Source organism: Parasteatoda tepidariorum, chromosome 6, assembly GCF_982258835.1.
Source record: "Parasteatoda tepidariorum strain Cologne lab strain chromosome 6, Ptep-v5.0, whole genome shotgun sequence".
NCBI lineage: Eukaryota > Metazoa > Arthropoda > Arachnida > Araneae > Theridiidae > Parasteatoda > Parasteatoda tepidariorum.
In genome coordinates, this window is record NC_141760.1 from 62,587,855 (window position 1) to 62,604,527 (window position 16,673).

Below are 16,673 nucleotides of genomic sequence, written 5' to 3' on the forward strand. Positions count from 1 at the left end.
AAAACAATTCCTTTTAGAAACAATTCCTTTTCCGTTATTTTTTCAAAAAGTTTTTTTTTTCTTTTAGGTCACTCTATGCATTAAAAATTTAATAAATTTTAATTTTAATTTAAAAAATTACACAACTTATTTATAAAGTGCAGTGGAATAAATAGCAATAAAAACTAAAATTATTGATTTATATGCTATTTTTAAAAAATGGAATTGATTTGTTTTTACTATAAACAGAAATACTTATATTTTCCATGTATGACCTATCTTTAATACTTTGTTTGAAGCTTTGGAGTGAGTCGAAACATGCACTATCATGTGTACTTAATATACCAAGGAGAAACTTTGGGTATTTCTAACATTCGAAAAAGTAGTAATGATTCTTAATAAATATTTAAAGAATTTTGATGGTTTTTTTTCTGATTTAATTCTTTATAATTGCTACCAGTTTTATCAATAGAATCTGTCATTTATTTAATGTCGTCTATTTTATTTTATTTAAAAAGAATAATACTGCAATCTCTTTTATATTGGCAGAACATATTTCATATTGCCTTTCAAGACTTATGAGTAGGTTTGTCACTAGTAATATTTTCAAGAATTATATCGATTCAGAGTTTTTATTAAGATTTTACTAATTTTCGCTAAACATGATTTTAATCCATATTTTAACGATGGAAAATGTTCCTTTTTTAAAATTAATAGCCTCTTAAATTTAGCTTTCCGACAATCTGCTTAAATATTGATTATTCCAATTGAGGGATACCAGGGGATTCAATTAAATTTAAGATCATATTTTTCCTTATCAGAAATGTAAGAAGATTCTTAACCTGTTTTACTGCGATTTAATAGATAACTTCTGCGTTTTAAACTATAAGATTTTACAATCGAAACTTCGATCCATTTTTAACTAGCTAAAGTGATCTGCTTAAATTTGAACTGTATCTCCACGCCTGATGACAATACAAGTTTCAATTGTTTCTCGCCCGATGACAGAGACTCTACGTCCGATGAAGTAGAATATATCACTTTTTTCGAACATCTCTATAGCTATGATGAAGTTTCATATCTTTACTGAAGCTCTCTTCAGGAAAGTATCAAAAGTTAATGTTCCCACTCTCTACACTGTAATAACTGTAGTGTATTATGTCTCAGAGTTTTATGTTGAATAACCCAAAAAATAGTGTGATGAAAACTTTTTTTTTCAAGTTACCACCAAGTCAAACTTTCATATGCAGTTTTAAGGGTAGGAATTCACCGAAAAGGGTGAAAAACCATTTCTGCCGTTTCCCGTCCAGTACAAGAAGAATCTAGCACCTTTTCCGAACCACTCTATAACTAGCATGAACATTCAAATTTTAACTGGAGCTCTATTCTAGAAAACATTAAAACTAAAAGTTCCTAATCTCTACATTGTGACAACTGTGGTGTACTATGCCTCAGAATTTGATGTTGCATAACCACTAAAAAAAATTTGTGAAGGAAAACCTTTTTTTTCAAGTTAACACCAAGCAAAACTATACAATTTTAATGATAAGAATAAATCTAAAACTCTATTAATGAGGAAAGCTTACACCAAGCTTACGCGCTTACACACCATACGTGAAATATCCGAAAACACCAATGTAGATGCCCTTTAGACATCATCAATAAACTGTTTACATTTGAATACATTTTGGAGTGAGATAGTTGTCTTAAATTCTGTTATATATTTACTGAAATTAAAGTTCACTATTATAATATATATATATGATTTTGCATGTGTGAAAAAGATATTTATATTTTGATTTTTGAGTTCCTACATCACATTGGTGCAAAGTAATTACTCATATTTTTAGCGTTAAGATACATCTAAAAGTATTAAAATGTACCTCCACTGCAAAAACTGTGGTATAATAACTAACTTAACTTTGAAAAACTCTAAAATTCGTAATAATGATTACGTTATTTCAAGTTTATACCAAATTGAGCATTCGTACGCATTTCAAAACATGTAGTTTTGTATGAACACTAGTAGTTGATAAAGATTACCCCACTCTGCAGCCCGTTGGTGAAGAAGGTTGTGTTTTTCGGAGCTCTATAAACCCATCGAAAAATTAGCTTGAATATTTAAACTGTTTAGCTAAATTCCTGTTTGAAATGATGGTATACATGATTTAGATGCATAACAAATACTTTTAAACCATTATTATAAGTTTCAAGGTGAATAATTGTACAATTTTATGATAGCGAAAATTTGGATTCCGAGATGGCGGTTTGTGTCATTTTGGATTTAATTGACAAACTCGTCGAAACCAGGTAATTTTCAATCTCCGTAACTGATTTATAAAGATATTCATTGTGGTTGCTATTTTCCAAGTTATTTCAATCTTCTTGTCGGAGTGATTTGATAAACCAGTCAAATCAATAGTTAGCTTTTTTTCATAAGATTTACATAAATCTGTCAATTGCATAAATTTATGATTTTTGCTTTTGATTGCATCGTAAAAGCGACTTTGCTGCTTCTTAAGTGTATCGCATCTTACTGTAATTATAAATTTTATTGTTACTAAATAACAAACATGGTGGTGGCTACCTCGTACCAAGTAGTGTAAAAGAACATTCTAGGTATTTCACTATACCAGGAACTATCCTTGGATATGGTGAAGTTGAGAACAACGTTGATGTAAAGTAATTGCCACCATTTTGGATTTTAATGTTCAGATACATGAAAAGTTTTTGCACAGCATAAAAATTTGGTTCCCTTTATTTAAATGAGGAGATAAATTAATAGTTATAATAAGACAGTAGTACTTCAATGGATTTTGGCCCACTGTGGAATCCTGAAAAAAGAAGCGGTTGATTTCCTGGCTGGCAAAAAAAAAGGTCACTGATCTCCAGAAATGTCAAATGTCTGACAATGAATATCTTCAGGGATTCTTTCCACGAAAAATTCAAAAATCGCGATTCCAATAAACCAAGGCCTAAAGAGTTTTTCAGTGGCATAGGATGAAATCTTTCGCCGTGTTTCGTCTGATGTCTGAAAACGATTACCTGAATAAACATCTACGTCACATCAACGTGTTTCCTGATCCTTTTTGTACTTTGTGGGATCTCCACGAAGAGGTGGACTTGTCTCACCTGTTTAGAAGCTCTGTTCTTCCTCCGACATAAATCTAGGAACGCTTCTAGACTGCTCGGTCTCATTTATTGATTTATTGTTATATTTTTTATATTTAATTGTCTTTTAATGTGCCATTGGAAATAAATTAAAAATAATAGTTTTGAATCCTTAATTTTGTGTAATGGAACACTCTGTAAAACAAAACTTTGGTGTTAAGTAGCTGCCACCATTTCTGGTGTTCCGATGCAGAAAAAGTTCTTAGATTATAGGAACTACATTCAAAATTTATATTTTTTGTAATGGGCGATTCCACGAAAAGTGGTCCTGAGTGACTAAATTTTCAAAATTATCGTAAAATCAAAAATGACACAATTTCGGAAACTAGAAGATGTACATTTTTTAATAGTTAAGATAATTTTTTGAATTACAAAAAATAATTATGTGAATTCTAACAAAAGGTGGAACACTATGAATTTTAACAGGAGTTCTCTTCTTTGTTATGTTATATTCCAATGCAGTTCTTAAAATATTAAAGAGCAATAAAATAGTTTTTAGTAATAAATATAACTATTTTACTCTTTTATCATTGTTTAATGTATTTTTTTAATTTGGCCTAAATTTTTTTGCTTGTTTGAAAGTCGATTAATCAAGATAGTCTAATTTCCCAGTAACACACGTAACATAATTTTGCATTTTTTTCTGTAAAAACTTTAGTAAAAAAGAAAATTTAAAAATTTTTTGTTTTATAAATTAAGAAGGCAAGATATGCGACGGAAAAAATTCTCGAATTAAAACTGCCAATAGTTAAAATTTTATAATTAATTTTATTCAAGGTAACACACGTAACGAGAAGTTACGCGCGTTACTGTTATGTGTGTTAGAGGTACTTATACACTTTAATTATTTATTTATTTTCAATAAAAGATTTAAATCATGTTCGGACATTTTTTATAATCGCCACGCAACTTCAATGCCACAAATACGGAATTGTAAGATTGTGGTTTTTTGTAAAATCAGGTCGGTATAAGCATTAATAAAAAAACAGCATAATAAGACGATAATTTTGAAACTTTTGGAAATTGTTTTCCCAAACTTCTATTTGTTATACGTTTATGTTTAAGTAGAATATTTCGACTACATTTGCTAGATTATTATAAAATGGATAAGCTTAAAATAATGTCCTTATCTGGATTTAAAAGAATAAGAAGATGAAGGAAAAAAGAAAAGAGCATAAGATTCTGCACTTCAAAGGAAAGAAAATAAGGAAATAATGAAAGTTAGACTTGAACTTTCAAAACAGATTGATAATGATGTAAAAGGTTCACCACTAAATATTTCAGATGAATTTAATTATTAATCAATGGATTTTCCTCAAAAGTTAGATTGTTTATACTATGCTTGTATTGAAACAAGAGCTGGTTCTCTGGATTATTACGGGGAAAAGCGGGCAATAAAACGAAAGAACTATCTAACAATGTTTCTAAGAGAGGCTTATACTGATTTTTGTCAGTTGCATCCTAAACATTGTTTAATTTTCCATATTTAGTGCTTTATGACTAAAAAATTTATTGCTACTGTAAAACTTAGAATCAAAACAAATATTATGAAATTTTTATTCTTTAACTGGAAGGCTAAAATTAAGTTTGTGACAATACATGGTGATGATAGAAGTATTTATGTATATAAAGTAAAAGAAATTTTGGATCTAATTGTTGGAAGGGTGCTTCTGATACTTACAAAAATTTCTCATTGCTTGTTATAGGTTTCTAACCATCATTTATTGTAGTTTGGTAACGATGAGAAAAATATGACAATAGCTCACAATAAAAAATATATAATGGCAAATGTGCAAGAAGAATGTTTTGAAATAACTCTTGAAAATTGGACAAACTTTCAATAATACGTAAGAGTTAAAAGAATCCGAGGTGATACTTTCCAAACAAACATATCTAGCATTAAAACCAGGGAAATTCAAGTTGACTTTGCAATGGCATATTCTTTTGAATATAAAAACGAATTTCAATCAGCATTATGCTATCCAGCCACAGTTCCGTTATTCACAGCAGCTGTTTCCTTAGACGATACTCTCCTAAAGAGTTTAAAATAGAGTCCTTTACAATATTTTCCTAAGGCAAAGACAAAGGTGAAACAATGTCTACACTTTTATTTTAAGGCTGTTTAAAAACGATTCTACTTCAGAAGATGAGCTAACAGAAACCTTCTATAGTAATAAGTCAAATTAAGAATTTAAAAATAAATATATGGTTGAATTATTTCATATTTTGTCAATCAAAATATAAAAAAAGAAATTAATTTGGAAATATTTTACGATATCACATGCAGAAGTTCCTTCTATGGGATAGGTGTGTAGTACAAAATCTTGAAAGCGAAGCAAAAAGCAAAGTTATTTATATCATTGTGTTGTTATACAAAAAAATTTATTTGCTAACCAGTGTTGTTTGCAAAGCTAACCAATCAACTCATGCCTAATACAACAGTATTATATATTAGCCAAAAGGGAATAAAGATATTAATTGAAAAGATCAATACATGGCAACGGTAATACAAAGCATAAAATCTATGCATAAGTATCGTTAGATACTTGAATAAGATGCATAGATGCACATTGTGGCACACAAATAGTCAGTAAGTCAATTTCTGTTCCCTCCTGATCAGAAGTGCGCCTATAACTGAAATTAAAACGACATATGCTCTATCTCGGGAACATTATGGACGCAAATGCACATGCTTGTAAACTTAAAATGCAATATTTGCATAAAATAATTGGAAAATATGCATATTTTTGTTTCCAAACAGAAATGATTTTGAAGGAATAGGTGTGCCTAAGATTTGCTATGTTTTACTCTCTAAACCAGTATAAAGAAGAGCTACAACCATCTTTCCAGAAAATTAACTATTTTATTTGCTAAAATAAACTGTTTTTCTTCTGCTAAATTAAAATAAATAAATGTTTTAGTGCAACATTTATGACTTCTCAGTTGAAATATTCACAGAGGGTAACACACGTAACGTTCAGTTAACACACGTAACGCACCAATTTCACCAAAATAAAGAAGTTTTTACTGTTGCAAGAAATTTTTAAAAATCACTAAACACAGCTTCGATATTGTATTTCTCTATAAAAGAAAATATCTTAATTTTTTGCCTTTATACTTCACAGAATTAAATGAATATATTCAAAGTTTCAAATATCTAGCATTATAAAGGGTAACACACATAACAAAATTTCAGAAATTTTTTTTTTCAACATCAAATTAATTTGCGCCTTCAATCTTCGTTTTGAAAACTTACAACACATATAGATTTAACAACAAATTAAGAAAAACATAAAAAATATCAAACAAGTTTATTATAATAAGTGTTAAAGTTGAAATATGTCGTGTAAAAGTAACACACGTAACGAAAGAATCGCCCTAATACACTTTTGCTCGTTATATTCTGACGGTCTAAGATGTATGATCTGTGACACACAAGTAATCATCGAAAATCCCCTACTCCCCACATTTGTTTTTCATTTATTTATTTTTTTTTTTTTTTGGTGGGGGGGTTCTAAAAATATCTGATAAATTTCCGTGCTTTTAGTGATAATGAAAAATGTAGTTCTTAAAATATTTATTTTCTTACACTCTTAGCTACTGCATAATTGCATTAGTCATTTTTTATTTGTTGTACTGAGCTTAAAATTAGTTTTTATTAATTTTGCTTATTACTATTCTTTAGTGTACTCTTAGTATAAAAATATATCTATTACTAAATTGCAAAAATAAATTATTGGAGATTAACAACAAAAAGAAATATTTTTCTTACATAGGCATATTTAACAAAGAAAGTAAAATCTTTCAATTATAAACAAAGTTTTTCTTTAATCTTTTCAGCTACGTTGCAACTTTTCTTTTATGATGTTCCGCTTTCGTTAAAACAAAAGATAGAAACAGAGTACGGTAAAAAGCTTAAGGAATCAACTTTCCCAATTATGATGTTCTAACGTAATTTATGCGAGTTTTCGTTGAACTATGATTTCTTTTTTTTATATTTGGAGAGCTCGTAATTCAATAAGATTATTGTAAGTCCTTTCCTTTACCCTGTTAAAGCTATATTACTTTTCCTTCATTCATAGGACTTGTATAAGAGTTTAATGGTTAACGTTGCAAGGAAATAATTAAATCTCTTGAGAATTTACGACAGTTTAATGGTTCAATATTTCTTTGCACACTATTTTATTGAAGAATGCACTGGGATGTATGCAGGTCTAGATAAGCGATTCATAAATGATAAAATAATATATTGTTTTTCTTATTATGAAGGTTTTCCTTTTTAATCAATTATTCCTGATTATGGCAAACAATATTTTTGAAATATCTTAACTATTACTTTTAAAGAAATGAAAGTAGCTTAAAACAGGTGCGTGTAAAAAAATGTAGTTGAATATGTTTGTTTGAGATATAACTTCATATGCTCGTTTCGTTTAAAAAAAAGAAACTTTGATCAAAAAGCACGTTTGTATTATTAACAAATTTCGATTAAAAAATTTAGGCTTAGCATTTGAATTTTATTAGAATATTATATTGAAAAAAATTAACTAGGGAATAATGATCATCCGTAGTCAATTAAAACATCGAAGGAAGTTTATTTAATATACATCTTTTCAAAAAGTTGCGAAAGCTTTGAGCTCATTGTTTAACATCTGAAAAACACAGTTTGAGTTACGTTGCTTCAGTAAGGATTTTGGAAAATTAACAATAAAATATGCTTTTATAATCTGTGATAAATTTAGTGAATGTGATAATTTTATCATGATGCTTTAGAGCATGGCATAAAAACCATTTATTCGGTTATATCTAATTTTTTGTTTTGTATTTTGTATTTATACTGAATGTGTGGTAATACGCACTACAATTTAAAAAACCAGAATCCGTTGTGATGAATGATTAACATATGAAAGGAAAATTTAGCAGAAGAATGGCTGAAATACCGTATATTTTTGTTCTATTAGCACAAATATGTTTTTTTTTAATCAGATCGTCTTTACCATACGGTATGGCATTGTAACATTTTTTTTCTGTACATATTTATACTGTCTATATTTTTCTCACACGTTTTAAGTTATGTTCTTTCTCTAAATGCACATTTAAAGGTAACTCTTTAAAAAATAAAGCTACGCGCATTTTCTTAACGTTCTTTTCGAGTCTAGTTCAAGTTAAGGAGTTCTCCACTTAAATATACTTAATAACAATCAATTTTTTAAAGCTATGTAAAGTTAGGTTTATGTACAAAAACATGAGTAGACTAGACTATGTTGTGCCATAGTTAAGAATATTACGCACTTTGAGAAAGTTTATTAAACGACGTTTTGATTTGAATCGGCACAAAATTTGGAAAATACAAAGCGCCGTGAAACAAACGCTTACCTAAAAAGGTGAAGTTTAAAGAAGACTAATATAAAATTAGATAAATTCACCACTTTCAGTAATTATTTTGCATATCGAGTTAGTTTAAAATTGTGAAATCAAATAACTATAAAAAAACACCATCTTGCATCTTTACAATCTTAAAAAAGTAGGGTTGAACATTAGACTATATTATATGTATTTCGAACTATTATTTGATCGCTTCTTAATTTTGGTTTTGATTGGAACCATGCTCATGTTCGGTTTTAATCATAGTATCTTGAAATTAAGTTTCAGAAAAATGAAATAACCATACAGTATGGTAAAGATACTTCTGGGGAAAAAACACATAATTCTGGTTTATAAAATCAAAATATATTGCATGGTAACGGTCTATCATACGATATATCTATGGTAACATTTTTAACTGCAAATCTGGTTTTTAAAATTATATTTCTTTTACCAATTATTTATCAAATATTCAAAACTGAAAAGTAAATGTTATCAAATAAATGAGTTCTATGCCATGACCCAAGATTTCAAAATAAAATTGTCAAATTCTACCACATTTACAAAATTTTATCACATATTACAAAACCGCATTTCATTGATATTTTTTCAAAAATCATTACCTAAGTGTTTTGGTAAAAGTTACCGAACATTTTAGTATTTCCGGTAAATTTTACCATATTCTTGTAGTTTTGACCATACTTTTTTTTAGTGTATTATGATTCAACGTAACACAGTTTAAATTGCAAAAAATTTAAGGCATATTATAATTTCACCGGTTCCAAAATTTCAGTCAGACTATTTCCTTCTTAAAATCTATAAAAATAGAACATATTTGATGAGCAATTGCCAGTCATAAACTGGTTAAAATAGCTCTCATGTAAAACTGAAAATCTTAAGCACAAACTGGCTGATGTTTTGAAAAAAAAAACACAAATTTCATTTAAGTTCTGGCAATCAAATTGTTTAAAAAGCATTTTTATAAGTTGGCAAAATAGTGATGATATATGCAATTGCTTCGTTTTGATATTAAATTGTAATTATTTCGATGATTTTATCCTCTGTAAGAGGATTTTTCCTTCAAAAATATGGTTTTTGAAGTAAGACAAAACGAAAAAGTTCATTGATTTGCTTCTTCATTGAAAAAGTTTCTTTTAAAAGAAAGATAATTATTTATTGCCCTCGCTATTTTTATAAATCAATATATCTCAAAAGGAAACTCCAAAAATATTGAGTTTTCTAAAATATTTTAACTTCTCCTCGTTATAACTAATAACTTGTTTCATTCATTATCCTTGTCATATTCCTAAAATAATGATAATAATTATTTCTGATCACATATTAATCAACATTACTTGTATCCAAATAATTTTAAATATCCATAATATTAAATATAAGTTCCATTAAATTTAACTAGGAAAATTCTAATAAAAGTGAAGATATAGGAAATAATGAGCCAAATTAATTAAAGTCATACTGCCTCTTTCCCTTTGGGTAACTTTACATTATTATTTCTGGTTTCATATCATTGTCTTTTATAGTTAAGGATAACTTCCGAAGTATAAAACAAATAAAATAAATCTTGTTAATTTTGAAACATAATGTGCAAATTTAATAAGAACCTAGGACTTAAAGAATAAATTTGAGATTTTTATTATTGCATACATGATCTGTTTTTAAATTACAAATACTCGTGTCAGTAGACTTTACATAATTCATATTTAAAATATTCAAAAATTAACATGATTCAGAAATATTTCTTAAAATTGAAAACTTATATAACTTCAATAGACTTATATAACTTCAAACTTATATAACTTCATTATTATTTCTGGTTTTATATCATTGCCTTTTACATGCGTAATGACTACTTTGATATAAGTAAATGATTAGAAAATCAAAAAAAAAACGATAATCTTTGATTTTCTAATCATTTACTTACATCAAAGTAGTCATTACGTATGTAAAATTTAATTTCTATTTGACGACTCCTTCTTGGTGCGCTAATTTTTTTGTCCATGAGTGTATATCCTGTATTATCTCTTTTGACGTATTAACTGAATATGTATCGCAGCTGATGTATGAGTTGAACATGCCTCCTATATCCTAAAGAAAGAAAGAAAAAAAAGCACTGTCACTTGTTTAAATTCTTACAAAATATTTTTTCCCATCTGAAAGGTTGCAGTACCTCTTCAGAGCTAGGCATTAAATATCGAAACTATAGAGAATAAAATAAAATTCTTCTTTATTTTTTCGTTGATTACCGAACAACTTATGTTTAAAACGTTTAAATCCTTAATAAAAATCTATTCCAACAAATTTGATTTCAGGTGATAGATTTAGTATATTTTTGACTGGCGAGCTTCATATAAGAAGAGCAGATCACTCTGATGGTCATCAGAAATATCGATGTGAAACCAGACATCGTTTAACAGGTGAAACTGTTCGAAGTGCAACATCGGGAAGATTACTCATAACAGGTAAGAACATTTTTTTTCCTCTTGATGTCCATCATTCGTGCTTTATTTATTATTTCTTATAATACAAAACTTAGATGTCAAGAATTATAAAAAAAAGCTAAACTTAAAACTTGTAAAACTTGAAGTCGTTACAGTAAACTTACTTAATAAATAATATTAATGTCAGAGGAAGTTTGCTTTTACATCCAGGAATTGTGCAAAACTTCCTGCTTTCAAAAATACTGTACGTTTTAACTTTTTACGAGTTTTGTCAATTATTTTATTCTCCAGAAAACTACCTAACTGCAAGTATTACTTAAATAAATCTCAATTTCTGATGTAGTAACACGTTATTTAACAATAGTCCAACGAGAACTAGTTTTTGGTTGCAAACAGCTTCTTTGGTTGCAATCAGCGTAGGATTGCAACCAAACAAGGGATTGCAAATAATTTTAAACTGCTTCTGACAATGCTAAACAAAATTTCATGTAAAAAAAATTTGGATTAAGAATTCAGCATGAAATGTGCTTGTTTAAATCTTATTTCTTACGTTATTTAATTCTTTCATTTTTTCCAAATATTTTAAAAACGGTAAATATTTCTACGACATTGATACTTAATAACAAGAACTAGGCATCAGTAACTGTAATTCATTAAAACTGCGATTGCAAATAACCTTAATGAGCTGTAACCGCAATCAAACGATGACTATCAATTAAATCAATAAACGAATGAATGAATCAAATCTACGAAGCAATAAATAAGTGAATTAGCGAATTAAAGACTCGAATAGTAAATGAACCACAAGACGAAACGAAACAGAATGTCAACCATGCTACAAATAAATGAATGGATAAATCTATGAACCATCAGATCAATAAATCTATGAAGGAAAACCAAAGAGTTAGCAAACTAATAAATACGCAAATTAATGAGTCAGCTGATCCAGGAATAAGCAAAATAATGTTTTTAGTGAATCTATTATTAATAAAGTCAATAAACCAACCACTTAACAAATGAGAATCAATAAAAGAATTTTCAAATAAACTAATTACTGAATCATGGATTCTCTGGTTTTTGTTGTTACATTGATTTATAAATTCTCTAACTCATTGATACATCGGATTATTTATGAACTGGCTCATTGATTCGCATTCCTATTGATTCGCTTTTATCATGCAGAGAATCATTAAAAACTATCGTACCAAGAATGCTCTATCTTATTTTAACTAACTTTCACGTATTATAACCACTTCAACAACAAAATTACATTTCAGAGCACGTTTCATCGTGAATTGTGTAACTTACAGTTTTATAGATCTAGAAATTTCTTTTTTTAGAGACCTTTAGAGACGTAGCACCACGAATAACGGACAGCAAACGTCTATTAAAGGTTCCGGAGGGAGAAACTTTAGAGGTCCCCTGTGCATCGCAGGGGTTTCCTATTCCCACTTACGAATGGTTCAAGAAAAAGAACAGAGATAGAATGTTACCTTTACAGATAGGAACAAGGTTTTTACAGCTTGATGGAACACTTCTGCTTCGAGAAGCTAAAATAGAAGATTCAGGACATTACTTATGCAAAGTACATAACTCTGCGGGATCGGACTCAGCTGAAACTGAGATTTTAGTCACAGGTGAGTTATTTTTAGAACATATTGCTTCTCGTGCGTTTTATGATACTTCAAATAATTACATTTTATATTAGATTTAGACCTGGGGGACTTAAAACCACAACAACGTTTTGTATTAGCATTTCTTGTAATGTTTGTTTTAAAATTTTACGACAACTTTTCCTAGAGGGGATTGCTCTTTTCCTCAAAATTTCATCAGACATTAATATTATTTAACACAGTACAGAAAAATTTCATATAAAAATATTTTTCCAATGATTTAACGATATGAAAAAGCAAGAATTCATTATTTTATAAACTTACTGCACTCTCTGAAATAAAACTCTCACTTTTGTCGATTCAGCAGTTCAGTTGTATTTTGTTAATTATAAGAATCATGTGATTTCGGGACGAATCATGTCATGACGTTCTTGTCAGGCGAAGCACAAACTCTCAAATATATGACAAAAATGTTTTCTCAATTCAGAACCTCACTACCTTATACTACCTCAAATCTTTGAAAGTAATTCTTAATTTGACGAAACTAGAATAACGAAATACGAAATATTTCTTTACCTTGGAAACATTTGAAAAATATCCGTTTAATAATATCCATTCAAAAAAACATACTATTCCTTACTAATGGTATTATAATTATTATAATAATTTGGTCAGGTAATGGCATGTAAGTTTCAAATAAAAATGCATTAATGAACATAATCACGAATAATAACAGCATCAGTAAGCAAGTTATTCAGCAGGAATTTATCTTTGCAATATATTTTTATTTATCTATTTGAAATACTTTTAAAGTATTTACTAGCAAATTCATTAGTTTTTCCAATTCCTAAAATGTTGATTAATTTCAGCATAGTTTATTTTCTCACCATAGGAAGAAGAACTGAAATGGAAACTTTTCAATTAAAATAATTTTACAAAACATAACCGAATAATTAATGTAAAATCAAAATATAGAAATAACAGCTAAAAAACTTAAATTTTACACAAAACAAATAAACATTTATTAGATAGCTATTTAAAAGCACATTTAAAAATAACAAGCAAAAATATTCTGCCTAAGACATTTAATTGCGCAATTGTACAAGTACAAATTCATAATATATATACAATGTATATCAATAAGAGAGTACGTAATATCAGAACATGTATGTAATCACTTAAAGTGCTGCTCGTATGAAAATTTAAAATTCTTTGACGGAACAATCCCAAAAAGCCTTTTTTTTAAATGTAGATGTTTAAAAATGTAATATTTACTAATACTGTAATTATTTTCGGTCTTGAAAGGGGCAAATTTATTCAATGTTGCAGAAATTGTTTATTGAACTATGAAAAGTGAAAATCGAAAGGTTTCTTGGATTTTCATAATTATTCACACAAAAATTTAGGAAAAAAATATTATTTTTTTGTAAAAACAGAGAAACATCAACGAAATTTTATAATTTAGAGCATAGTTCACTCAAAACTATTCGATGTCAAACATTTATACCATTTTCATAAATTTAAAAAAAAATCCTACTCAACATATCTATTAATAACTATATAACCAAGTGTTTGAGCAAATACGAAAAAAGGGATAACATTTAAGACATCAGCATTTATCGAAATTCGATATTGAATGCAATTTAATAACATTCCCTAGTCATTCGTATCGCATGTTTACAACATCGATATCATTTTTAATTTAACTCAATATTGAATTGTTTCCAATTTCGCGTTTCACTATAATCTAAATTTTACTCGAAAGGGAAACCTCTTATTACCACATAACATGCTCATTAATCAATTTCTCAATAACAGATTGACCCCCTGCATTTCAAACATCGTTGATTCATCGCAAGTACACTTTCCATTCCCCCACACACACTCCAGCATGTAAATGAACACAGCTGCCACAAACCCATCGAAGCAGCACCATAGATATTGGCTGCATATTAAATGATTTTCCGAAAACCCCTTTCTGAACGAATCCGCAGTTTCGGTAACGCCGCGAGACATCGGAACCTTGTAAACAAGTACCACCGAATTACGAAGTACTGACCGTGCACGATAAATGGCGGGAATTTGAGAGGTCTTGGTGGCGCGTTTTAGGTTACGAAAAGACGAACACGGAGATTAATTAAAAGTGATTTTTCGTTACTCCTTGACTTCTCCTTTTTGAATAATTTCTCTGCGTCTTCTTAAAGCTGAAAAATGGTTATAATTTTCTCAGTTTACTGCGAGTTGGAAATTTGGGGAAGGTTGTAAATATGCAATGTATGTAAATTAAGATATTGCATTGGTAGTTTTCTGATTTGGTAACTTGAGAATGTTTTTCCTAATGATTGTGGATAAAAAAAATCTACGTACTCACCTTTTAAAGAGAGTTTTTTTTTGAAGCATAATACCTTGACGATAAATGATAAAAACTTTCGATTTTACGACTTAATTATTATTTTTTTCAAATGGCAGACACTGAACATTATTCTTCGCCTTAGAAGATGTCGGAATCGTTACTCATTTCACGTTACCCAGTGGGCACCTGTGAACCAAAGTCACGGAGGCGAGAAACATTACCCACGCGACACTGCCACAAATCCGTTTTTAGGGTGGGCCACATTCACACATCACACACAACAGAGGATAACACAGAGAGAGAGAAACATGCATGCCCAGAGCGGGATTCGAACCCTCAGCCATTGGCTTCGCAGTCCGGCGTGCTAACCGCTCGGCCACCTGGCCGGCATGTCTTAATTATTGATTTCGCATTTTTAGAGCACAGTGATACATACTTGAGAAAGGTTGTTCTTTGCTAAATACATATTTAATAACATCCTCTTTTAGTATATACTGAATTTTATTTAGTCATCAAAATACTTTAGTTGAGGTAATGACTTTATTTACAACCAATATATTTAGTAGTCATGGTCATGTTTTGTCGTTCCTGTCTTGTTTTTGAATGCAGCTAAAATACACAAGTATATTTTTAAAAAAATTATCGAAACATATCATATCCAACAATTCAGGAGCATCGAAGTGTATCATTTCCAAAAAAAATATTAATTATATGAATTCAAGAATTTAACATAACTCTTAAATGTTCTTTCTTTTATAAATATATAACCATATTTAATCTTCCTTAACTCTCAACTCTTATTTAAATAAATAAATAAATTAATTAATTAAATAATGTAAGTAATTAATAATTTAATCCAAATTATTTAAATAATAATATTAGATATTGTAGGATTGACTGAATTGGCTTCACTTTTGACTGTATCTCTTTTTATAACGTGCCTATAATGATATTTCCTGTACTAAAAGTGTCGATTGAATACTGGAATTTAAATTGGCTTATGATCAACAAGGTCAGAAGAATTCTCCCATGGAATGGGAGCATGGTTAGAATGGGAGCTTGAAAGTCACTGGAATGTTCCTCGAACCAATCCATGACGATTCGACCCTTATGACATGGTGCATTATCCTGTTGGTAAACACCATCCCCCGCTGGAAAAACTGTTGCCATCACTGGGTGAACCTGGTCTGCAACTATGTTCAAGTGGCTTACAGACGTCAAGGATTGTTCTATGAGGATTATGGGTCCTAATGTGCCCCATGAAAACATTGCTCCTGTGCGAGAAACCATGAAAACCTGAGTGAGCCCATTGTTATAGATAGAGGGTGGTCATAATGTAATGGCTCTTCGGTATATATATATATATATATATATATATATATATATATATATATATATATATATATATATATATATATATATATATATATATATATATATATATATATATATATATATATATATATATATATATATATATATATATATATATATATATATATATATATATATATATATATATATACATGGCCACGTATTTAACAAAGTGACAAAACAAGTATGCAGTAGTATGCAGTACCTGTTGCTTTCTGATTTCAAGGAACCGTCTCTTTCCGCTAATGATGAAGGTCAAGAACCATTGGAGAGTATGCAAAGTGCAATGAATACAGAGATTTGAGCAATATTAGGAAAAGGAGTGACTTCGATTCATGGTAACACACGTCATCGAAATTTTAG

General features: G+C 29.1%; 1 protein-coding gene across 1 annotated transcript in view; it reads left to right on the forward strand.

Moving 5' to 3' along the window:
* Positions 1-16,673, forward strand: part of LOC107457170 (cell adhesion molecule Dscam1-like) — a 269,534-nt gene that overhangs the window by 133,897 nt on the left and 118,964 nt on the right. The window contains exons 4-5 of the mRNA XM_087165950.1: positions 10,842-10,991; positions 12,311-12,607. Coding sequence (XP_087022076.1) covers positions 10,842-10,991; positions 12,311-12,607 — 447 coding nt within the window. The remainder of the gene's footprint in view (positions 1-10,841; positions 10,992-12,310; positions 12,608-16,673) is intronic.